The 26,120-nt window shown below is 39.1% G+C and overlaps 1 protein-coding gene and 1 pseudogene across 3 annotated transcripts in view; both read left to right on the top strand.

The window, feature by feature from the left end:
• The window catches only part of LOC105473484 (nucleoporin 107), a 56,160-nt gene that overhangs the window by 8,009 nt on the left and 22,031 nt on the right, over positions 1 to 26,120 (top strand). For all 3 annotated transcript variants that reach the window (XM_071071464.1, XM_071071463.1, XM_071071465.1), the window contains exons 6-15: positions 2,924 to 3,027; positions 6,821 to 6,948; positions 8,829 to 8,877; positions 14,666 to 14,737; positions 15,430 to 15,518; positions 18,223 to 18,301; positions 20,138 to 20,251; positions 24,195 to 24,285; positions 24,432 to 24,508; positions 25,956 to 26,015. In XM_071071464.1, coding sequence (XP_070927565.1) covers positions 2,924 to 3,027; positions 6,821 to 6,948; positions 8,829 to 8,877; positions 14,666 to 14,737; positions 15,430 to 15,518; positions 18,223 to 18,301; positions 20,138 to 20,251; positions 24,195 to 24,285; positions 24,432 to 24,508; positions 25,956 to 26,015 — 863 coding nt within the window. The remainder of the gene's footprint in view (positions 1 to 2,923; positions 3,028 to 6,820; positions 6,949 to 8,828; positions 8,878 to 14,665; positions 14,738 to 15,429; positions 15,519 to 18,222; positions 18,302 to 20,137; positions 20,252 to 24,194; positions 24,286 to 24,431; positions 24,509 to 25,955; positions 26,016 to 26,120) is intronic.
• On the top strand, positions 8,884 to 14,659 carry LOC139356710 (keratin, type II cytoskeletal 8 pseudogene; annotated as a pseudogene).

Raw genomic sequence — 26,120 nt, 5'->3', positions numbered from 1 at the left:
TCCTGGACCCTAATACGGTTATTTTTTTTCAGATAGTGTTATGACCACTGTACAAGCATTAACTCATGTAATCCTTATGGTGGTCCATTAAATAGGTACAATAATTATTTCCGTTTTAAAGAAAAGGAAACTACTGCTCAAGGTGGTTAAGTAACTTACCTCAAACCACCTGGCTAGGAAGTGGTGGTATCAGGATTTGAAACTAAGCAGTTTAGCTCCAGAGCCCTGCTCTTAACACTTTGGTAACTACTACTTTCTTGTAGTGTCTGTTAAAAATAGGTACTCATATTAAGTGACTCAAAATACTTTCTACTTAGGCCAAGTGCCTGTATTTTCCCAGAGTGGAACATGCCATTTAGTATGTATTATAACTTTCTCCACTACTTTGTAATGGTGTGCTTAAAATATAATTCAGGTATTTTAAAATCTGGCTCAATTTCTTAAGTAATTGTTTATAAAATAAGTAGTATATCTTTGAGATCTTAAAAGACCTTTACCAAAAGAAAAAAATAGATAAATTGGGCTACATCAAAATTTTAAACTTTTGTGCATGAAAGGATACAATCAGCAAAGTGAAAAGGCAATCCACAGAATGAGAGAAAATATTTGCACATCATATCTGATTAGGGGTTAATATACAAAATCTATGGAAAACTGCTACAACTCAACAACAAAAAAATCAACCCAATTTAAAAATGAGCAAAGAAATAGAATAGGCACAGGCTGGATGCAGTGGCTGATGCCTGTAATCCCAGCAATTTGGGAGGCTAAGGCGGGTGGATCACCTGAGGTTGGGAGTTCAAGACCAGCCTGACCAGCATGGAGAAACCCTGTCTCTACTAAAAATACAAAATTAGCCAGGCATGGTGGCGAATGCCTGTAATCCCAGCTACTCGAGAGGCTGAGGCAGGAGACTCGCTTGAGCCCAGGAGGTGGAGGTTGTGGTGAGCCAAGATCACACCATTGCACTCCAGCCTGGGCAACAAGAGCAAAACTTCGTCTCAAAAAATACATAAAGAAGGAAAGAAATAGAGTAGACACTTTTCTAAAGAAGATATACAAATGACCAATAAGCACATGAAAATATACTCAAATGTCACTAATCGTTAGGAAAATCCAAATCAGAACTACAGTGAGATACGAGATACTGCCTTACACCCATTAGTATGGCTACTAGAAAACAAACAACACAACAACAAAAACCCAGAAAATAACAAATATTGACAACAATGTGGAGAAATTCAAATCCTTGTGCACTATTGGTTGGAATGTAAAATAGTGCAGCTGCTATGGAAAACAGTATGGCAGTTCCTCAAAAAATTAAAAATACGATTACCATATGATCCAACAAACCTGCCTCTGGGTATATATCCAAAATACATATATATATCTGCTTTGAAAGCAGAGTCTCAGAGATAATTGTATATGCATGTTCATAGCATGATTCATAGTAGCCAGAAGGTGGAAGCAAGCCAAGTACCTGTTGATAGATGAATGGGGGGAACAAAATGTGATCTATACATGCAATGGAATATTATTCAGCCAAAAACAAAGGACATTCTGACACATGCTACAGCATGTATGAACCTTGAGAACATTATGCTAAGTGAAATAAGCCAATCACAAAAGGGCAATACTCTGTGGTTCCACTTACATGAGATATTTAGAAGAGTCAAAACGTGTAGAGACAAAGTAGACAGATGGTTGTCAGGGGCTGCAGTAAGTGGGGAGTGGGGAGTTAATGTTTATTAAGTACAGAGTTTCAGTTTTACAAGATGAAAATAGTTCTGTGGATACATAGTGGTGGTGGTAGCACAACAATGTGAATGTACTTACTGACGCTGAACTATACACTTAAAAATGATTAAGCCAGGGTTAGTGGTTCATGCCTTTAGTCCTACCACTTTGGGATGCTGAGACAGGAGGTAGCAAGACTCTCTCTACAGACTAATAAACAATTAGCTGGGCATGGTGGCTGGTATATACCTATAGACCCAGCTACTGGGGAGGCTGAGGTGGGAGGATCGCTTGAACCTCGGAGTTTGAGGCTATAGTGAGCCATGATTGCGCCACTGTACTCCAGCCTAGGTGACGGAGCAAGAGCCCCCCTCTCTTAAAAAAAAAAAGAAGAAAAATGATTAAGATAACTTTTATATTATATGTATCTTGCCAATTAAAAAAAATTTTAAGGCCAGGTGTGGTAATCCCAGCACTTTGGGAGGCCAAGGTGGGCTGATAATGAGGTCAGGAAATCGAGACCATCCTGGCTAACACAGTGAAACCTCATCTCTACTAAAAATACAAAAAATTGGCCAGGCGTGGTGGCATGCGCCTATAGTCCCAGCTACTCGGGAGGCTGAGGCAGGAGAATTGCTTGAACCTGGGAGGTGGAGGTTGCAGTGAGCTGAGATCATGCCACTGCATTCCAGCCTGAGTGATAGAATGAGACTGTCTCAAAAAAAAAAAATTTTTTTTTTAAATATAGCAGTGAATTTATAAAAGACTTGTAGCTATTTCGATTTTCAAACAGGCTGGGTGTGGTGGCTCATACTTGTAATGCCAGCACTTTGGGAGGCTGAGGTGGGCAGATCACCTGAGATCAGGAGTTTGAGACCAGCCTGGCCGATATGATGAAACCCCATCTCTACTAAAAATACAAAAATTAGCCGGGCATGATGGTGCATGCCTGTAATCCCAGCTAATTGGGAGGCTGAGGCAGGAGGATCACTTGAACCTGGGAGGTGGAGGTTGCAGTGAGCTGAGACCATGCCATTGCATTCCACCCTGGACAACAAGAGTGAAACTCCATCTCAAAAAATAAATAAATAAACATAAATAAATTTTAAAACAAACAGAATTACCTAGAAGTATGTCACTGAAATTTTCTTTATTCCTTTTTTTTTTTTTTTTTGATGTATTCTAGCATCCATGAGTATGTTTTCTGATTTCCTGCAGTCTTTTCTGAAGCACTCTTCGAGTACAGTTTTTGATCTTGTGGAAGAGTATGAAAACATCTGTGGTAGTCAGGTAAGCTAATTTCAGTCCATCATTAGTCAAACTTCAGTATTTTTAGTTTTTATAAACAGCACGAATCTCCTAATTTTCATAGTGTTTAAGGGAGATGTCTTAGGGGAACAGTGGCAGGAATGGAGGGAAAGTCAACTAGAGCATCTCTACATTTTACATATTGAGGGCCCATATAAGATTTCTTTGGGAGAAAAAAGGATTCTGCTGCTTTACAAAAGGAAAATCCAGCCTGATGCAATGGCTCACACCTGTAATCCCAATGCTTTGGGAGGCCAAAGCAGAAGGATCACTTGAGCCCAGCAGTTCAAGACCAAGCTGGGCAACATGGGAAGGCCTTGTCTCTACAAGAAATACATTTGCCAAGCATGGCGCTATGTACCTGTGATTCTATCTACTTGGAAGGCTCAGTTGGGAGGATTGCCTGAGCCCGAGTTTGAGGGTACAGTGAGCTGTGATCACACCACTGCACTCCAGCCAGGGTGACAGAGTAGACCCTGTCTCAAGGAAAATCTAAAATATACAAGGAATATGTAGAACTCAACAATAAGAAGGGGGGTGGGGGGAGGGAGAGCATCAGGAAGAATAGCTAATGCAAGCTGGTTTTAATACCTAGTTGATGAGTTGACAGGTACAGCAAACCACCATGGCACACGTTTACCTATGTAACAAACCTGCACTTCCTGCACATTTATCCTGGAACTTAAACAAAATAAAACTCAACAATAAGAAAATGAACAATCTAGTTAAAAAATGAACAAAAGATGGGAACAGGTACCTCACCAAAGAAGATATACAAATGGCAAATAAGCATATGAAAAATGCATCCACCAGGTGCAGTGACTCATGCCTGTAATCCTAGCACTTTGGGAGGCTGAGATGGGCAGATCACTGCAGGTCAGGAGTTTTGAGACCAGCCTGGCAACATGGTGAAGCCCTGTCTCTACTAAAATACAAAATTAGCCAGATGTGGTGGTGGGCACCTGTAATCCCAGCTATTTGGGAGCCTGAGGCAGGAGAATCACTTGAACTTGGGAGGTGGAAGTTGCAGTGAGCCAAGATTGAGCCACTGCACTCCAGCCTGGGCGACAAAGTGAGACTCCATCTCAAAAAAAAAAAAAAAAGAAAAGATGCTTCACATCATATGTCATTAGAGAATTGCAAATTAAAATAGAGATACTACAACATACCTGTTAGAATGATGAAGATCCAGGCCAGTGCTGTGGCTTCCGCCAGTAATCCCAACACTTTGGGAGGCCGAGGCAGGAGGATCACTTGAGGCCAGGAGTTCAAGACCAGCCTGGGCAGCATAGCAAAACCCCATCTCTGCAAAAACAAACAAAAGAAGAAATAGAATGATGAAGATCCAAAGGACACCACCAAATGCTGGAGAGGATGTGGAGCAACGGGAACTATCATTCATTGCTGGTGGAAATGCAAACAGCTATAGCTACTTTGGAAGGCAGTCTGCAGTTTCATACAAAACTAAACATACTATTGTCATATGATCCAGCAAACTCCTTGATATTTACCCAGGTGAGTTGAAAACTGTGTACACAAAAACCTACACAGACGTTTATTACAGTTTTATTCATAACAACTTGAAAGCAACCAAGATATCCTTCAGTAGGTGAATGAATAAACTGGTACATCTGAGCAGTGAAACATTATTCAGTGCTGAAAAGAAACTGGCTATCAAGCCATGAAAAAACATGGAGGAACCTTAAATGCATATAGCTAAGTGAAAGAAGCCAATTTGAAAAGGCTACGTATTATATGATTACAACTATATGACATTCTGGAAAAGGCAAAACTTGGAAACAGTGATAAGATCATCGGTTGCCAGGAGTTAGTGGGGAGGGAGCAATGAATAGGTAGAACACAAGATTTTTAAGGCATTGAAACTACTCTTTATGCTATAATGGGAGACACATGTCAGTATACATTTGTCATAATTCATGGAATGTACACCACCAAGAATGAATCCTAATGTAAACTATGGACTTCGGGGGATAATGATGTATCAATATAGGTTCCTCAGTTGTAACAGATGTACCATTCTATTGTTAGATATTGATGGTGAGGGAGGCTGTGATTGTGTGGAGGAAGAGATATTTGGGTACTCTGCTTTCTGCCCCATTTTGCTGTGCCTCTAAAACTAGGCCAGGTGCAGTGGCTCACACCTGTAATCTCAGCACTTTGGGAGGCCGAGTTAGGTGGATTACCTGAGGTCAGGAGTTCATCACCAGTCTGGCCAACATGGTGAAACCCCATCTGTACTAAAAATACAAAAAAATTAGTCAAGTGTGGTGGTGGGCACCTGTAATCCCAGTTACTCGGGAAGCTGAGGTGGGAGAATCGCTTGAACCTGGGAGGCAGAGGTTGCAGTGAGCTGAGATTCTGCCACTGCACTCCAGCCTAGGCAACAGAGTGAGACTCCTCCGTCTCAAAAAAAATAAAATAAAACTACACTAAAGAAGTCTGTTTTTAGAAAGAGGAAAGACTTCAAGAAAATACTGCATTCAGTAATAATTGAAATAATAGTAATAGACAACTTTTTATCATTTCATGTTTTCATAATTGACCTCTGAATTGTTCTATTATAAATGCAGTAGCTTCACTAAATAACAAAAGCAATAATGATCACTTAGTGGATCACTGGAGTCAGGATTCCAACTGAGAATGTAATGAATGAAGTGCAGATAACACTTTTATGAAGTACTAGTCTTAAAGACAGTAGTAACATTACTTTGTGAATACTTATTAAGGGGTGGGAAAACCCATTGTGGTGTTCTGAATGAGAGTAATCTTGTTCCTTAATTCCCTTGATAAGATAATGAGGTACTGTTAATAACCTTTGAGAACGGTTTTCTTTACCCTGGGTCATTAAACCTCCTGGTGAACAATTGTGTGTGTGTTTCTAGGGGGACCATTCATGCCTTTTCACATGTGCCTCAGTCCTGAAAAGGTGTTTTTGTTTTTGTTTTTCTCCCCAGACAGAGTCTCGCTCTGTTGCCCTGGCTGGAGTACAGTGGCAGGATCTCTGCTCACTGCAACCTTTGCCTCCTGGGTTCAAGTGATTCTCCTGCCTTAGCCTCCTGAGTAACTGGGATTACAGGCACGCACCACTACGCCTGGCTAATTTTTTATATTTTTAGTAGAGATGGGGTTTCACCATGTTGGCCAGGCTGGTCTCGAACTTCTGACCTCAAGCAATCCACCTGCCTCGGCCTCCCAAAGTGCTAGGATTACAAGTGTGAGTCACTGTGCCCAGCCTCTGAAAAGGTTTAAGACCACTATTTTGGAATGAGGAAGGACTTTGGTGAAGTTTTGTTTAGAAATGATAATGTTTTTGGTGCCTATCTTAGGAAAATATCTTTCTTGATTAGTTACCTGATACAAATTTTTCAAACATAATTTTAAAATAACTTTTAAAATTTCAATTGCTAAAATGTTGGCTTATGTTATGATTTTTTCAGGTATAGGTTTGATTTAAGTTATCCTCTGGGTAGATATACAGGGAGAAAAAAATATCCCATCACTGCCACTGTTGGATCTGAAATCAAGAGTATGTTAGACATATATATACTCAGATAAACACACCTTGTTCCAAATTAGATCCATTTCTAGTGGAAACATCACATTACATTTAATTTAAAAAGACACAATAGAGAAGGCAATTTTATAATATACACTTATTAAATACAATTATTTTAGCACTTTGTTCAAATACAAACTTATCTGTGACTCAAAATTGTAGAAAATTAACCTCTTTACGTCTGTGTTTTTTATTCAGGTGAATATACTGAGTAAAATAGTGAGTCGAGCAACACCTGGACTTCAAAAATTTTCAAAAACAGCCAGTATGCTCTGGCTTCTTCAACAGGAGATGGTCACATGGAGGCTGCTGGCTTCTTTGTATAGGTAATGGCGTCTACAATTCTTAAGTGAAATAAACATAAGGTAATAAACCAAAAGGCAGATTAATTTAAAAGTTAGGGTAGGTCGTGCTTGGAAATAGGTTTTACTATTTTTGATGCTTATCATTTCTAATACCTTAGTTGTCAAGAGTGAGTTATGAGGGAAGAGGAAGATATCAGATCATAAAGCTGGTAGTTACCAAAATTGGATGTGTGTAAAGACTGAAGGAAAGTACTAAAAATAGTGCAATACTTAGGCTAAATTAAGAAAAGAGCTGAAAGTTAGACTTCATGTAATATGGAAGTTTGAAAGAAGTTAACCAAATTTTCTAGAAGACAAAGATTATACCATGTACATATCCTTGAATCTAGGAATTTTATGCCTAGAAATTTAACCTAAGGAAATAATGAGAAATATATATAACCACATATGAATAAAACTTTTAAATCTCAAAAAATTAAAAACTACTACTAAGGAATTGGTTAAATGAATTACAGCAGCTCTGTTACAACCAGAATAACTTGCAGCCATTTTAAATTACCACTTGTGGGCTGGGCGCGGTGGCTCAGGCCTGTAATCCCAGCACTTTGGGAGGCCAAGGCGGGTGGATCACTTGAGGTCAGGAGTTCAAAACCAGCCTGGCCAACATAGTAGAACCCTGTCTCTACTAAAAATATGAAAATTAGCCAGGCATGGTGGTGGGCACCTATAATCCCAGCTACTTGGGAGGCTGAGGCAGGAGAATCACTTGAACCTTGGAGGCAGAGGTTGTGAGCCGAGATTGTGCTACTGCACTCCAGCCTGGGTGACACAGTGAGATTCCATCTCAAAAAAAATAATAATTTAAATAAATAAATTACCATTTGTGTATATTCATTGACATGGAAAGATATTCATGACATATTGTTATATGAAAACGGAATTTCATATTAATATATAAATGATGTCCCCTCCGCCATTTTTTGTTTTTGTTTTTGAAAAAGAGTCTCACTCTGTCACTCAGATTGGAGTGCAGTGGCACAACGTTGGCTCACTGCAGCCTCCGCCTCTGAGGTTCAAGTGATTCTCCTGCCTCAGCCTCCTGAGTAGCTGGCATTACAGATGCTGGCCACCATGCCTAGCTAATTTTTGTATTTTTATTTTATTTTTATTTTTGAGATGGAGTCTCATTCAGTTGCCCAGGCTGGAGTGCGGTGGTGTGATCTTGGCTCACTGCAACCTCTGCCTCCCAGGTTTAAGTGATTCTTCTGTCTTGGCCTCCCGAGTAGCTGGGATTAGATGCGCATGCCAACACGCCCAGCTAATTTTTGTATTTTTAGTAGAGACAGGGTTTTGCCATGTTGGCCAGGCTGGTCTCAAACTCCTGACCTCAAGTGATCCACCCACCTTGGCCTCCCAAAGTGCTAGAATTACAGATGTGAGCCACCGTACCTGGCCTAATTTTTATATTTTTAGTAGAGACAGTATTTCACTATGTTGGCCAGGCTGGTCTCGAACACCTGACCTCAGGTGATCCATCTGCCTCGGCCTCCCAAAGTGCTGAGATTACAAGCATGACCCACTGTGCCCTGCCTAATTTTTGTATTTTTAGTAGAGACGGGGTTTCACTCTGTTGTTGGCCAGGATGGTCTCAAACTCCTGACCTCAAATGATCTGCCTGTCTCAGCCTCCCAAAGTGCTGGGATTACAGATATGAGCCACTGTGCCTGGCATGTTGTCCTATTTTTGTTTACAAAAATACAGGTATACATATTTGAAAAAATAAATAATAAAAAAATTTTAAAAAGAAGTTAGCCAGAGTTTCCTTCTGTCAGATGCTCAGTGGTGAATTCATTATATTCGTGTGAAATAAGGCTTTTTTATTTTGTGTTGTTTTTCCCCAGAGACAGAATACAGTCTGCATTAGAAGAGGAAAGTGTACTTGCAGTTACTGTAAGTTTTATATTAATTTTTTCCTTTATAAATACATAAAAATTAAAATGCTACTAATAGGATTTTTTTTTTTTTTTGAGATGGAGTTTCGCTCTTGTTGCCCAAGCTGGAGTGCAATGGTGCGATCTCGGCTCACTGCAACCTCCACCTCCCGGGTTCGAGTGATTCTCCTGCCTCAGCTTCCTGAGTAGCTGGGATTACAGGCGTGCCCCATCACACCCAGTTAATTTTTTGTATTTTTAATAGAAAATGGGGTTTCATCATGTTGGCCAAGCTGGTCTCAAACTCCTGACCTCAGGTGATCCACCCACCTCGGCCTCCCAAAGTGGTGGGATTACAGGCATGAGCCACTGTGCCCAGCCAGGATTTATTTTCAACCTTCCATGCTGAGTTTCTTCATTTTAAAGATTTTACAAGTAAATAAAAGGTTCAGTCTCATAAAATAATCAAATACTGATTTATATTAGAGAGTTAAAGGTAAAAGTCCCTTTTTATCCCACTGACTAATGTAACAGTTTTGGTATATATCCTACCAGACATTTTTCTATGCATCTTTATGGATACATACATATACACAAACATACACGCACATATTTGTATACACACACGTATTTGTTTTTTAACATAATATGATTGATTTCATTTATACATTATACTGAGAGGTTTGTTTTTTTTTTTTTTTTTTTGAAATGGAGTTTCACTCTCACCCAGACCGGAGTGATCATGCCTCACTCTAACCTCCGCCTTCCGGGTTCAAGCAATTCTTGTGCCTCAGCTTCCCAAGTAGCTGGGACTACAGGCTTGTGCTACCACGCCTTGCTAATTTTTGTATTTTTAGTAGAGATGAGGTTTCACCATATTGACCAGACTAGTTTCTATCTCCTGACCTCGTGATCTGCCCCCTCAGCCTCCCACAGTGCTGGGATTACAGGTGTGAGCCACTGTACCCGGCTTATACTGAGAGTTTTAAAATTAATATTTGTTAGATTTTTTAAAATTCATCTAGGTTTTACCATATTTTTTCATACTATGTCAGAGTATAAATGTACTGTAATTTTTTGAGATATTCAGCTGCATATTTAGGTTGTTACTAGTATTCTTACTGTAGCCATTAATAATGCAGTAAATAGTTTGGTATAGAGGCACATGCCTGTGGTCCCAGCAACTTGTCAGGCTAAGCTCAGAGGATCACTTGAGCCCAGGAGTTCAAGGCTACAGTGAGCTATGATCACACCACTGCACTCTAGCCTGGGCAACAGAGTGAGATCCCATCTCTAAAAAAAAAATAATGCAGTGAATGTTTTTCTTCATACATATGTATGTGTGTGAAAGTCTGGACAAGTAAACACCATCCTTTTGCCCTTAGGATTCAATGCTGTCTTCTACAGCCTCCAGGCCTGGGATCCTGAAAGGACCTTGGGTGGTAAAACTGGACTTGGCTGGATTGAGGGTTTGGGGAAGAAACATGCAAATAGCCTCAGATGATTTTTAAATGCAGCAAATAACGTTTCTGGATGAGACTTGTTTCCAAAATAACCAGCTATATCTGTTTTGAAAAAATATGTACACATATATGCCTGTTAAACCACCAAGACCAGATGCCTTTTTGGGGTTTAACTTCTTTATATTTTCTGATTTTTAAAAGTAATTTTTTTTTTTTAAGAGATACGATCTTGCTCTATTGCCCAGGCTGGAGTGCAGTGGCGTGATCTCAGCTCACTCCAACCTCTGCCTCCTGGGTTCAAGCGATTCTCGTGCCTCAGCTTCCCTAGTAACTGGGATTACAGGCATGCATCACCACACCCAGCTAATTTTTGTACTTTTAGTAGAGACAGGGTTTTAACTATGTTGTCCAGGCGGTCTTGAACTCCTAGCTTCAAGTAATCCACCTGTCTTGGCCTACCAAAGTGCTGGGATTACAGACGTGAGCCACCATGCCTTGCCCAGAAGTAATTCATATTTGAAGCAAGTATATATAATTTAAAAAGATAATGTATATTTATAATAAATATTTTATGTGTATCTGTTAGACTGCTTTTTTTTTTCTTTTGTTTCTTTTTCTTTTTTGGGGGGTGGCCAGCATGGCGGGGACATGGTCTCACTTTGTCTCCCAGGCCAGAGTGCAGTGGCATGATCATAGTTCACTGCAGCCTCGAACTCTCGTGCTCAAGTGGGCCTCCTGCCTCAGCCTCCCAAGTAGCTAGGACTACAGGTGTGTACCACCATGCCTGGCTAATTTCTTTTTTATATTTTATAGAGATGGGGGGTCTTACTCTGTTGACCAGGCTGGTCTCAAACTCCAAGGCTACTTTTTCACTTAAAATATTTTTTAATATCTTTCCAATCTTTTAATTTGTTTGTCCCACAAATACTTCATTCCAACAAAGTAACATGCACATCTAGGAAGACTGTCATATTTGGCTATTTATTGAGCTCACTTACTAGTTTTAATAGGTTTCCTCTGATTTTCCAGGCAATTCTGTTATCTACAGGTAGTGATGACTTTGACTATTTTTCCATACTTATTGCTAACTTAATTCTTTTCCTGGTTTTGTTATGTTAGCTAGAATTTTCAAAGTAAAGTTGAATAATAATGAACTCTTACTCTTCATCTTCTGGATTTTAAAGGGAGTATCTCAATTTACAGTTAAGTATAGTCAGTCTTCTTTATATGTGGGTTCCACATCCATGAATTTAACCAACCACAGATCAAAAGTATTCTTTAAAAAAAAAAATAATCACCAAGAAGCGGCTTCTCTGCTCCTTCTTGAATCTCCACCTGGCTCAGCCTGCCTGCCTTCACTCCTGCCCCCACCATGTCCATCAGGGTGACCCAGAAGTCCTACAAGCTGTCCACCTCTGGCCCCTGGGACTTCAGTAGCCGTTCCTACATGAGTGGGCCCGGTGCCCACATCAGCTCCTCAAGCTTCTCCCAAGTGGGCAGCAGCAGCTTCCGGGGTGGCCTGGGTAGAGGCTTTGGCAGGGCCAGCGGTATGGGAGGCATTACTGCTGTCACAGTCAACCGGAGCCTGTTGAGCCCCCTTAACCTGGAGGTGGACCCCAACATCCAAGCAGTGTGCACCCAGGTAAAGGAGCAGATCAAGACCCTCAACAACAAGTTTGCCTCCTTCATCAACAAGGTACAGTTCCTGGAGCAGCAGAACAAGATGCTGGAGACCAAGTGGGGGCCCCTGCAGCAGCAGCAGGTGGCTCGGAGCAACATGGACAACATGTTCGAGAGCTACATCAACAACCTTCTGCTGGCAGCTGGACACTCTGGGCCAAGAGAAGCTGAAGCTGGAGGTGGAGCTTGATAACATGCAGGGGCTGGTGGAGGACTTCAAGAACAAGTACGAGGATGAGATCAAAAAGTGTACAGAGATGGAGAATGAATTTTTCCTCATCAAGAAGGATGTGGATGAAGCTTACAAGAACACGGTAGAGCTGTAGTCTCGCCTGGAAGGGCTAACTGAAGAGATCAACTTTGTCAGGCTACTGTATGAAGAGATTAGGGAGCTGCAGTCCCAGATCTCGGACACATCTGTGGTGCTATCCATTGACTGGTGTCCGAGTCCTCTGACGTCCTGACCAAGTGAACAGCCGCGACAGCCTCTCCTAGCCTAACCCTTCTGCAGCTGCCCCAGAGAGGCTGCTGTGCAGAGGAGCACAGGGAACAGGAGACCCACCTGAGGCTCAGCCCTAGCTCTCTGCCCACCCATGGGGGCAGTTTACTGCCTGGGGTTACCCCCGTTGCCCATGCCTACAGCTATAAAACAATTCAATTTTTTTTTTTTCCAAAATAAAACCTCAGCTAGCTCTGCCAACTGTCAAAAAAAAAAAAAAAAAAAAAAAAAGAAAGAGTCCAGGTATGGAGGCTCATGCCAGTAATCCCAACACTTTGGGAGGCCAATGTAGAAGGCTCACTTTAGCCTAGAGTTCAAGAGGAGCCTGGGCAAGATAGCAAGACCCTGTCTCTGCAAAAAGTGACGAACTTAGCTGGGCATGGTGGTGCACACCTAGTCCCAGCTACATGTGAGGCTGATATGGGAGGATCGCTTGTGCCTAAGAGGTCAAAAATGTAGTGAGCTGTAATTGTGCTACTGCACTCCAGCCTGGGTGACAGAGCGTGACCCTGTCTCAAAAAAAAGATCATTGGGTTTGTACTGAATATGTGCAGATGTTTTTAATCTTTATTCCATAAGTGATACAACAACTATTTACATATATAGCATTTACTTTATATTAGATATTAGATATACATAATCTAGAGATGATTTTGTTGTTGTTTTTGTTCATTTTTTTTTTATCACAGCCAGGTCCAATAGAGATGATTTAAAATATACTACAGCATTTTGGCTGGATGAGGTGGCTCATGCCTGCAGTCCCAGCACTTTTGGAGGCCGAGGCGGGTAGATTGCTTGAGGCCAGTAGTTTGAGATCAGCCTGGCTAACATGGTAAAACCCATCTCTACTAAAAATACAAAAATTACCCAGATGTGGTGGCAGGCACCTGTAATCCCATCTTCTTGGGAGGCTGAGATATGAGAATCACGTGAGCCCAGGAGGCAGAGGTTGCAATGAGTTGAGATCAGGCCCATTGCACTCCAGCCTGGGTGCCAGAGTAAGACACTGTCTCAAAAAATAAATAATTAAATAAAATATACTACAATATTTTATATAAGGGACTTGAACATCCACAGATTTTGGTATCCACAAGGGGTCCTCCTGGAACCAATCCCCCATGGATACCAAGGGATGACTATATGTTTACTAGAGGTTTCAGTTAGTCTACTTCTAACTTACGAAGATATATATATTTTTTCACATCAAAATGACAAGGTAAAATTTATGAGGATATTTTTATGAAATATTCTGGTACCTGTTAAGAAGTCCATGTAGCTTTTCTCCTTTAACCCATGGATAAAATGGATTAATTAATTTGACCCATTCTTGAACTGCTCACAATATATTATCCTTTTAATATACTGCTTAGTATTACTTGCTAATATTGCATTAAATTGTCTTTTAAAGTTGGTTATAAGAGCCTTGAATTGCTCTTAGCTTTTATTATCAACTTCTGTATAGACTATAAAGAATGTTAAAGTTTTTAAATGTTTAGTTTCTAGCATGTGACATGGCTGTATTCAGCCCTTTATTACAGTTTTTTTTTTGTTTTTTGGTTTTTTTTTGAGATGGAGTCTCGCTCTGTCACCCAGGCTGGAGTGCAATGGCGTGATCTCAGCTCACTGCAACCTCCGCCTCCTAGGTTCAAGTGATTCTCGTGCCTTAGCCTCCGAGTAGCTGGGATTACAGGCTTGCATCACCATGCCCAGCTAATTTTTGTATTTTCAGTAGAGATGGGGATTCACCATTTTGGCCAAACTGGTCTCGAACTCCTGACCTCAAGTGATCTGCCCACCTCAGCCTCCCAAAGTGCTGGGATTACAGGTGTGAACCACCATGCCTGGCCTGTTAAAGTTTTTTGTTTGTTTTATTTTGTGTTTATTTTTCCCCAAAACACCATCTCTGGGAAAATGGAATTTTAAATTTCAAGTGTAAAGAATCAAAATACCGGGTAAGAGCAGCTACAATTGATGTAGCAGTTTGGAATTTATACAATAGATACTTTTCAATGATGAATATACAGATTTACTATGTGGTAAAATGTTTATGTATAAATGATTAACTGTACTTGTTTCTTACTGGCTTTTTATCTTTCTGTTAAAAAAATATTTCTTACAGCATCTTCTTTTTGTTCTGTTTATCCTTTAAATATTTTTCATAATAGCCTCTTAATGCCAGTGAAAAAACAGTTGTGGAAGCGTTATTTCAGAGGGATTCACTTGTTCGACAAAGTCAGGTATGACTAGAATGTTAAAATTTTTTTTATGAAACTTGGAGAAAAGGTTAATGACATACAAAGTACTGAAGTTTTTTTTTAACTTAAAACTTTTCTGAATTTTTTTCTACTTGATCTTTTTATTTGCAATTAAAAGGAATTAGAAACCTTATTCTTTGATTTTTAAGTAATAGCCCTAGTATTTTCAGGAATAGCCTGTTAAAAACGATTATTCCTGTAGAAAATTTTATTCTTTTGCCATAATATTTATTTATCTTAAAAAAGTAAAAATAGTGTTTGGAAAAATTGTTACTTGGAATTTTTAAAATCAGAAACTTCACACCTGTAATCCCAGCACTTTGGGAGGCCAAGGTGGATGGATCACGAGGTCAGGAGATCGAGACCATCCTGGCTAACATAGTGAAACCCTGTCTCTACTAAAAATACAAAAAAAACTAGCCGGGCTTGGTGGCGGACACCTGTAGTCCCAGCTGCTCGGGAGGCTGAGGCAGGAGAATGGCGTGAACCCAGAAGGCGGAGCTTGCAGTGAGCCTATATCATGCCACTGCACTCCAGCCTGGGCAACAGAGCAAGACTGTGTCTCAAAAAAAAAAAAAAAATCTGACACTGTTTGAATTAAGGGTAGTAGTGCCACTACAAATAAAACACGAATAGATTTGGTAGTTAACACTATTTTTTTCTTTCTTTCTTAGCTGGTGGTAGATTGGTTAGAGAGTATTGCTAAAGATGAAATTGGAGAATTTTCTGATAATATTGAGTTTTATGCAAAATCAGTATATTGGTAAGTTACCAAACTTTTATTCTTGAGGTCACTCAATGTTGATATTGTTCATTCATCTTTCAATAAGTATTACTCAGTTTTTACTTTGTTCAGTGTGAGCAAAACAAATAAAGTCTTCACCTTTATGGAATTTATAATTGTTTAAGAGAGTTAGATAGCTAATTTGCAAATATACAGTTGGCCCTCTGTATTTGTGGGTTTCACATCCATGGATTGAACAAACCGCAGATCAGAAATAATTGGAATAAAACAAGCCGGGCGTGGTGGCTCACGCCTGTAATCCCAGCACTTTGGGAGGCTGAGGCAGGTGGATCATGAGGTCAGGAGATCAGGACCATCCTGGCTAACGCGGTGAAACCTCGTCTCTACTAAAAATACAAAACATTAGCCGGGGCGTGGTGGCAGGCGCCTGTAGTCCCAGCTACTTGGGAGGCTGAGGCAGGAGAATGGCATGAACCCGGGAGGCGGAGCTTGCAGTGAGCCGAGATCGCACCACTGCACTCCAGCCAAAAAAAAAAAAAAAAAAGAATTAGAGTTAATGGATAGATAGGACAGGGAGTCCTACTTTAAATTGAAGAGGTGGCCAGAGAAGGCTTTTCTAAGTTAGTAAGAAACTTTTAAGAAATAAAGGCGGCAAGCCATGCAAAAATCTGGGGGATAACTATTCTGAGCAGGAAAACAAACTGTAATGACCCAGAGAACATAAAGTGTTGGCAAAAAGAAGCCAGTGGGAACACAGCAAGGAAAAGAATGGTAGAAAACAAAATTGGAGGAAGCCAGATATAGGGCTTTTACAGGCAGGCCAGTGTGACTATTCTGGACTTTATTCTAAATGTGATGGAAAACCTTGAGAATAGAAGAATGACATGGTCCAATTTATGTTTTCAAACAATCACCTGCCTGCTTTTTTCTTAGTAAGATTATTGAACATATCAGAAGATGATCTTCTGTCAAGAAGATCACTTCTGTCCTGTTTTTAGCTACTTGTGTGGGTTTGTTTTGTTTTGTCTTGCTTTTGCTTACACTCTTCAGTACTTCTAAATTATTCTAGACCCTTGAAGCTAGAAAGCTCCCCTAAGTTAAAGGGACAGTTTATTGTAAGACTTGCAAAAGATTTTTAAAAGGTCAGATTGCGGCTGGGCACGATGGCTCATGCCTGTAATCCTAGCACTTTGGGAGGCTGAGGCAGGTGGATCACCTGAGATCAGGAGTTCAAGAGCAGTCTGGCCAACATGTTAAACCACGTCTCTACTAAAAATACAAAAATTAGTTAGGCATGGTGGCAGGCACCTGTAAGCCCAGCTACTCAGGAGGCTGAGGTAGGAGAATCGTTTGAACCCGGTGGGTGGAGGTTGCAGTGAGCCAAGATCGCACCATTGCACTCCAGCCTGGGTAAAAAGAGCAAAACTCCATCTCAAAAAAAAAAAGAGGTCAGATTGCCTTTGAATTCAGTAACGTGTGTGCAAAGTCTGTAAGTCAATTATATATTTTCTCTGCTTAACTAGGAAATTACTGCTGCTAAGCATTTGTTAAAAATTAAATCTTAAGTGGATGTGATTTATTTCTGAAAGGAAGTTTTCATTTTCAGAAAGTAAGTTTTTTGGTTTTTTTTGGTTGGTTTTTGTTTTTTTATTTAAAATGCCCTGTTGGGTTTTTATAATTTTTAATGAGTTAATCTCCTTTTTTTTTTTTGCTGATCAGTGGAACAGAACAGAGAACCCCAAAACAGATTCACACTGATATGGTCATTTGGTTTTCAACAAAGACATCAAAGCAATCCAGCAGGAAATGGAATGCCTTTTTTACAAACTGCAGAAAAATATTATCTATGAGAAAGAAGATTAACCTTGATGGTTCCCTCACTCCATACCCAACAATTAATTCAAGATGTGTCGTAGTCCTAAATGTAGAAGCTAAAAACCATAAGGCTTTTAAAGAAAAACAGGAAGATATCCTAGTAACTTGAGAATAGATGTTTCTTAGCTCATAGAAAGCAATAATCAGGGAAAAAAATTGGTTTGACTTTATCAAAATTAAAAATGTATCATTAAAAAAACACCATTGGCCAGGCGTGGTAGCTCACACCTGTAATCCTAGCACTTTGGGAGGCCGAGGCAGAAGGATTACTTGAGGCCAGGAGTTCAAGACCAGCCAGGGGAACATAGTGATACCCCCATCTCTACAAAAAAATTAAAATGTTAGGTGGGCATAGTGGTGCCTGTCTGTAGTCCCAGCTACTCAGGAGACTGAAATGGGAGGATCACTCGATCCTGAGAGGTTGAGGCTGGAGTGAGCCGTGATTGTGCCACTGCACTTTAGCCTCGGCGACAGAGCAAGACCCTATCTCAAAAAAAAAAAAAAAAAAAAAAAAACCACCATTAAGAAAATAAATGGGAGCAAGCCATAGACTGGGATGTGTAGTTCATAAAGAACTATAACTCATATAATCCTAGTAAATCCTAGTAAAAAGGGCAAAAATTTGAACTGATACCTCACAAAACCAGATAGATGAATGGCCAGTAAGGACATGAAAAAGCCCTCAACGTCATTAGTCATCTGAGCTAAAATGTACTTCTGTATTAAGGATTTTTGCATGTTTTTTCTGGGATTGTAGTCTTTCTTCCTTTGACTTAATTTGGTTTTTTAAAAATAGACCTATTAAAATTACCCCTTTAAAAAATTTGGTACTTATTATTTCTTTCAGGGAAAATACTCTGCATACCTTAAAACAACGGCAGCTGACTTCTTACGTTGGAAGTGTTCGTCCGCTTGTCACTGAATTGGTAAATGTTCTTTGAAATGAAAGTTGCCTTCAGAGTTAACTGATTTTTTTTTCAGACTGAGAATTTTTTCTCGTAGATCTTTGTTTTGGTTTTCTAAAGGTTTGCACACACTAACATTTTACTGTAAAACGACTAAGTTGCATTGGAATCTGATGGAATACATTGAAACATGTCCGTGACCTTTGAATTGTAAATAATAAGTTGTGGAAAGTGTACTTAACTTGCCAGCATTAAAAACAAATTAATTTTGCTCTTATCTTAAGATTTGACTCTGCCTATGTAAGGTAGTGACTGACCTATGAAAGCTCTTTTATGTTGAAAGCCAGTGAAAAAAAAACTAAAGCCTTATTAGTTTGAGGTTAGAATGGTTATTATAGGATATGAGTAGTAGGAATAACAGTGGATTTGAAAAGAACTGAAGCTGAATTATTCTAGAAACAAAGGAATGAAGCTTTATGACAGGTAGGGCATGTGAAATGTTTATAGTGAAAAGTGAGAGAAATAAGTAACAATTGAAAAAAACTTCTAGAATTCTGTTTAGTAACAAAATGGTTTTGATGAAAATTGGGAAAAAGAAAAAGAAAATTGTTTGGAAACTACTCTTAACAGCTTAAAATTGATTGTAGCTAAATTACATTGTAGCAGGCAACAGCTGAAAATCATTTAATCTTACCAGCTGGAAAGTGGTGATTTCCTTTTGCCAGAAAGAGACCATGTTCCAAAATTGAATTATATGTTTGCAAAATATTTTTGAAAGTAGCCAACTGATCTATTATGTATTCCATTTTCTGAATTGATATTCATATTACCATACACTAAGTAACATGTAGAGTAAGGATTACTTCCTTTCTTGAGTCACATTGAAATTGTTTTCAATTGGAAATCCATCATGTAGATCACGTGTGCTCTTTGCTGCTAAAGTGAGAACAACATATTATCCTAAATGCTTAGAGGCACATGAGAAAAAGGTAGGTAGAAATAACTGTTTTGGGGGATTTGCACTTATTAGAAATCTGTTTAAATTTTTTTTATTAGGCATTGGTGTGTTTTATATGGCATTAATCCCAAAATAGGTCTTAATGGGCCCTCTTCCCACACGTTCTCAAAAAGTACCAGGTAAACACTTCATAGTCACAGAACAGAAGGTTTTTGCTTTGCGTTCATGTTCCATCTAGGTCTAATTCTGTTTAGACTTGACCATGTAGCTGCTATGACAGTGAAACTCAAGTCATCTTCTAGTGTAACCTGGGCTGGGATAGGCTTGTAGTAGTTCTGCCTTGCCTGACTGAGGCATGCCCTTTGTGGGCCAACTGAGTATGTTTTAAGTGGGGAAGCAGACAACTGTGTGGCTATTTGGAACACTTGTAATCTTGTGACAGTTTCATTCCCTTTGTTACTTAACTAAATTGAAACTGAATTTGTTTCAGCCAGGCGCAGTGGTTCAGACCTATAGTCCCAGCACTTTGGGTGGCCGAGGTGGGCAGATCATGAGGTCAGGAGTTTGAGACCAACCTGGCCAACATGGTGAAACCCCGTCTATATAAAAAATACAAAAATTAGCTGGGCGTGGTGGCGTGCACCTATAATCCCAGCTACTCAGGAGGCTGAGGCAGGAGAATTGCTTGAACCTGGGTGGTGGAGGTTGTGGTGTGCTGAGATCATGCCACTGCACTCCAGCCTGGGTGACAGAATAAGACTCCGTCTCAGAAAAGAAAAAAGAAAAAATGAATTTATTTATATATAAACTCAGGATAGGTTTATCATCTCTTGATGATGTGTAAAATGTATGTAAGTATAAAGGATTTATGGTTGATGATGACTTTTTTTTTCTTACAGGATCCTGATGCTCCCATAAGACAGAAAATGCCACTTGATGATCTGGATAGAGAAGATGAAGTTAGATTACTCAAATATCTCTTCACTCTAATCCGTGCTGGAATGACAGAAGAGGTCAGTCATGTATACCCTTCTTGTTTAATTTCAAAAAGTCATAGACTCTGAGTTGGAAGAGATTTTTGTGGCTGCCTAGTATGCCTTCTTAATGTAGTAATTCCATTCGTGGTATTTCTAGTTCTAACTTCCTGTTAGAATATTTCCGGTGATAAGGCACACGTAACTTGTGAAAACAATGTAATCTAGTTTGTACAACTCTAATTAATAGAAAATTATTTATAACAAGTCATACTTTTCTTCCCCATATTGCACTGCATACTCTTAAGTATATCCCCATTATGTATTTTTTTGTTCCGTTTGGGATTTTTGTTTTTGTTTTTGTTTTGTTTGAGACTGTGTATTGCCATGTTGCCCAGCCTCATCTCGAACTTCAGGCCTTAAGTGATCCTCCTGCCTTGACTTTAAAAAGTGTTGGGATTATAGGCATGAGACACTGCACCTGGCCCAATCTCCATTAATTTTTTTTCTTTTTTTTTCTTTCTTTCTTTTTTTTTTTTGAGATGGGATCTCACTGTCACCTAGACTGGAATGCAGTGACATAATCACGGCCCACTGCAGTCCTTACCTCCCAGGCTCAAGCCCTGCCTCAGCCTCCTGAGTAACTGGGACTACAGGTACATGCCACTATGCCCAACTAACTTTTTTATTTTTTGTAGAGATGGAGTCTCACTATGTTCGTCCAGGCTGATCATGAACACCTGGGCTCAAGTGATCTTCCTGCGTTGGCCTCCCAAAGTGCTGGGATTGCAGGCATGAGCCACTGCACCTGACCCAATCTTCATTATTTCTAATGCTGATTTTTCAGAGTTTAGAATAAACCTAACCCTAATTCTAGGTGATACTATTTAGGCACTTGAAGGCTACAGTGGCTCTCAAACTCCTTCCTTTTAACCTTACCTTTTAAAAATGTGTGTGATAGTTAATATCTTATATGTAGAATGATAAGTATCTAATTGGACAGTTTACCAGATGGCTCTTTAGGTGAGATAGTGTGATGTGTAGGAGTTTCAGGCTTCAGTATTATGTTGTACTTGGTTTACAGTACTTTTTGCAATGGTCTTTAGATAGATTCTATGTTAGTTCAAAGTGTTGTTTATTCTCTTCTATGTTATCAACCATAAGCATATATTAATTTCTTATGTAATTTCTTACAGTAATTTCTTACAGTAATAAATATTGGTTTATTAAGCATCATTCTTACTGTTTTTATTAAGAAAAGAAGTTGGCCAGGCTCAGTGACTCATGCCTGTAATTTCAGCATTTTTGGGAGACCAAGGCAGGAGGATCACTTGATGCCAGGAGTTTGAGACCAGCCTGGGCACCATAGCAAGACCCTGTCTCTATTATTAAAATATTTTAAATTTAAAAAGTTGATACCATGTATTTGTTTATTCAGAAAATATATAAATCCCAGCCACTCTGCTAGACAGTGTGCAAGATGCTAGAAATTGCTATAGTAAACGAGGGATTTATTTTATATATTTATTTATTTTTTTTTTTTTTTGTAGAGACGGAGTCTTGCTCTGTCGCCCAGGCTGGAGTGCAGTAGCGTGATCTCGGCTCACTGCAACCTCCGCCTCCCGGGTTCAAGCAATTCTCCTGCCTCAGCCTCCCAAGTAACTTGGACTACAGGCACACGCCTCCACACCCGGCTAATTTTTTGCATTTTAGTAAAGACGGGTTTTCATGTGTTGCCCAGGCTGGTCTCGAACTCCTGAGCTCAGGCAATCCGCCTACCTCAGCCTCCCAAAGTGCTAGGATTACAGGCGTGAGCCACCGCACCTGGCCATGGGATTTATTTTAAAAAACAAAAATACAGTCATATTATTGAAGGCTCAAAAAACAGAAATTCTCAAGGTCTCACTAGCTTTATAAAAACCACAGATAGTGAGCTTTTTGTTTTTAATTATAGAGCTTTTTCTTTTGTCTTCCTTTTTAAGATAGTTGCAGTCATGGTATACATTCAAGTTTTTTCCCTCTTTTTAATAGTAATTTGAGATAAAATTTACATACCATATAATTCACCCATTTCAAGTGACACCATTCATTTTGTGAATTGTATAATATATATTGAATTATATAACAAAATTTGCCATTTTAATCATTTAAGTGTATCATTGTATAATGAATTATATAACAAAATTTGCCATTTTAATCATTTAAGTGTGCAGTTCAGTGGCATTCATTACATTAACAGTATTGGGAAACCATCACCACTGTCTGTTTCTAAAACTTTTTCGTCAACCCAAATACAAACTGTAACCATTATATGCAGTAACGCCTCATTCTCTTCTTCCCTCAGCCCCTGTAACCTTTAATCTACTTACTATCTCTATGATGTATAGGTGGAATCATACAATGTGCTTTTGTGACTATCTTATTTCACTTAGCATAATGTTTTCAATATTATATATTGAGTTTTTATCCTGCCTTTTTAAGATACCCTATCAAAACATTTTTCCATGTTAATTCCTACATAGCTCTCTTAGATTTTAAAGGCTGCAAGTTTAGAATGATGTTAGGGGTATGATATTCTTTAACTGGTTGTATTAATCAGGCTTTCTGGGTTCAAGTGATAGAAAGCCAACCTAAGTTACTTTATGCTTACAAGAGGAGAATTCATTGGCTCATGGAAGTGGTAAGTATAGAAGGTATAGCTGGCTTTCAGCAGGATCCAGGGACCCCAAAGATATCACTAGGATACTATCTGTTTCCAAGACCCATAGCTCTACCCTACTCTCTGTGCCTTCATTCCCAGGAAGCTACTCCCCATGTTGTATCAGAGATGGATATGAGACGCTCCAAGCTTACATCCTCCTGCCAGCTAGCAATCTCAGTAAAAGGAGTATATTTTCTTTCCCAGTATCTCCAGCAAGAGTCCTGATGGTGAATCTTGCTATAGCTCACATCCCTAAACTTAGAGTTCTGGAATGGGATCAGGCCTATCCAAAACATAGGAGCTAAGAATGGGGAAAAGGTGATTCCCTAAAGGGATGATAGAACAACAAACATGTTGTTGTATTTACCTTACTGGTATATAAACACATTTACTTACTGACTTACTGGTCAAGTTGAACATGCAATATTATCAGGGGAGTAAATGAGCAGTAACAGCCTTGTCATTAGAGACTGTTTTTGTAGTAGTTTTTCATAAATCAGAGGTCATCAACCTCTTTAACCCCATTTGTTTCTAGCAGAATTAAATGCCAGTGGGTGCCGTGGGAACCTATTGTTAAGCCTAAAGTCAAATAGAAAAGGGATTTTTTAGAAATAAAAACAGGGCCAGGTATGGTGGCTCACACCTGTAATCCCAACACGTTGGGAGGTTGAGGTGGGGGGGATCCCTTCAGTCCAGAAGTTCGAGACCAGCCTGGGCAATATAATGAGACTCTGTCTCTGCAAAAAATTTTTAAAAAGAAAGAAAAATAAAGGCAGAAGCCACAGAAAGACATACATATGTTTTAAAAATAGAATACCATTATTTATTATTTATTTATTTATTTAATTTATTTTTTTTTTTGAGACAGGGTCTCACTCTGTCACCCAGGCTGGAGTGCAGTGGCGCAATCTTGGCTCACTGCAACCTCTGCCTCCTGGGTTCAAGTGATGCTCCTGCCTCAGCCTCCCAAGTAGCTGGGATTACAGGTGCCTGCCACTACGCCGGGCTAGTTTTTCTATTTTCAGTAGAGACGGGGTTTCACCATGTTGGCCAGGCTGACCTGGAACTCCTGACCTCAGGTGATGCACTTGCCTTGGCCTCCCAAAGTGTTGGGATTACAGGCGTGAGCCACCGCACCCAGCCAGAATGCCATTATTAACTGCCTACATCCATCCCTTGTAACATTTGTTCCATAAGTTATCTAAACTTGTCATATATTGGTTATACTTTACTATAAAGTACCCTGGTTATTGTACTGACTGCTTTTTCTTGTTTCTTAAGGCACAACGACTCTGTAAACGCTGTGGTCAAGCATGGAGAGCTGCAACACTTGAAGGCTGGAAACTGTACCATGACCCTAATGTTAATGGAGGTATTTTAGTAGATTTTATATTGACAGTTGAGGACAAAGGCATTTCGCTCTAAATGCCAATCTTTGTGAACTATAGCTTCTCTTTTTAGAAAGGATTGTAATAAGGTTTCATTTTAAACCAGAAATTTTCTTTTACTGTTTTATAGGAACAGAATTAGAACCTGTTGAAGGGAATCCATATAGACGCATTTGGAAAATAAGTTGCTGGAGAATGGCAGAAGATGTAAGATAAATAAAATATTCAGTGATACTGTTTTTAACTCCAATTAATTGAAAGCCTATTCAGGGGCTATGAAACGTTGAAAGTAGTGTAAAACTGGTTTTCAAAGAACTTCCAATTAAATTGAGGAATAGGCTTAACAACTTATCAGAATTATTAAAACACTATGTACTAAGAATTAAGCATTGATATAAGGCAGAAATGTAAAGGAGGTACCAAATGAATTTAGAGAAAAAGTATTGGACTAAAGCTTAAAGCTGGCTTCCCTAAGGAAAGAATTGAATTGAACTTTTAAAACTTAGTAGGATTTGCGTTTTGGGGAATGAAAAACAAGAGGAAGGAATTCTAGGTAGGATACATAGATTGGGAAACTCAAAGTAAGGTAGGTCTACCAGGTTGGAGTAGAATGCTCATAAAGGAAATACTGTCAGTTCTGTTGTAACATGACATAGGTATTCAAAGTCACCACAATGTGCAGCATTGTACGAAAACCCCATAGGACTTAACAGGAAAAGGGAGTTAAGAGAAAAATACTCAAAAACTTCATTAGTGATACGTAAAATAATAAAAAGTTAATAAAAATGGTAGCACAGTTTTACATCTGTCAAACAGTTTAAAAAATACATAAATACTACAATAAATATGGCACTTTACCTTGAAAAAGGCCCAAAGTTTGCTTGTAGAATTGGCTGTCAGGGTGGTAGAAGCTTTAGCGCAGATAGCAGAAGTGTTTTTGAGAAGATCAGCCTGGCAATGGAAAAATATACTTAAAATTAGATGGACAAAAGGCTGAGAAAGTAGTTAGGAGCCTGTCAGAATTATTTGGACACTAAGTCATAAGGGTCTGACCTAGGATAGTATTGATGGGAATGGAAAGGAAGGAAGAGACACTGGTTAGGAGCAGTGATTAGAAACAGAAGGCAGAGGTGGACTCAGTTATGCAGTAAGAGTCTCTGAAGTCTCTTGTTTGGATGATAAGAAAACTGGAAATACCAAAAGTAAAATGGGGAATTAGTTCTACATAGAAATTAGATGCAAACTAATGCATGCCTTGTTTTGATGTTGTACATAGGTCAGTATCAGGGAGTATCAGGTCAATATCAGAGAGTATCAGGTATTGAGAAACATTCTAGGAGAAAATAATATATAGGTTGTTTCTGGAATAAAATTTGATTTTAAATATTCAAAGCATCCACTAGAGTTGGATTTGCTTTCACCCGATATTTGGCATTTAAATGTTTTACTTTTTTTCTCCAGATCTCAGCATTGATGATTTCATCACACTGAAGTTCTTCCTTGTTATTACCCCACTAGATCTTTCACTAAAGTTTAAAAACTATCAGGTGAATAGGTTCAGTCTAGAAGAGATTGCAAGACTCCACATTATGAGGAAAATTGACATACTAAGAAAAACAGTATTTCAAATTTGTTTATGTTCATTGTGTTTTAGGAGCTTTTTAATAGATACGAGAGAGCAATTTATGCAGCTTTAAGTGGGAATCTTAAGCAGGTATGCAATCTGTTTTAATGTTTAAATTTTTTCTGTGGAATAAAATTAAATAGATAAAATATTCTAACAATTGTATATAACAAATATAAACTTAAGTGTATATAC

Source organism: Macaca nemestrina, chromosome 10 (genome assembly GCF_043159975.1).
Source record: "Macaca nemestrina isolate mMacNem1 chromosome 10, mMacNem.hap1, whole genome shotgun sequence".
In the NCBI taxonomy this organism is placed as follows: Eukaryota; Metazoa; Chordata; class Mammalia; order Primates; family Cercopithecidae; genus Macaca; species Macaca nemestrina.
This window is presented reverse-complemented; position numbering and strand designations above follow the sequence as displayed.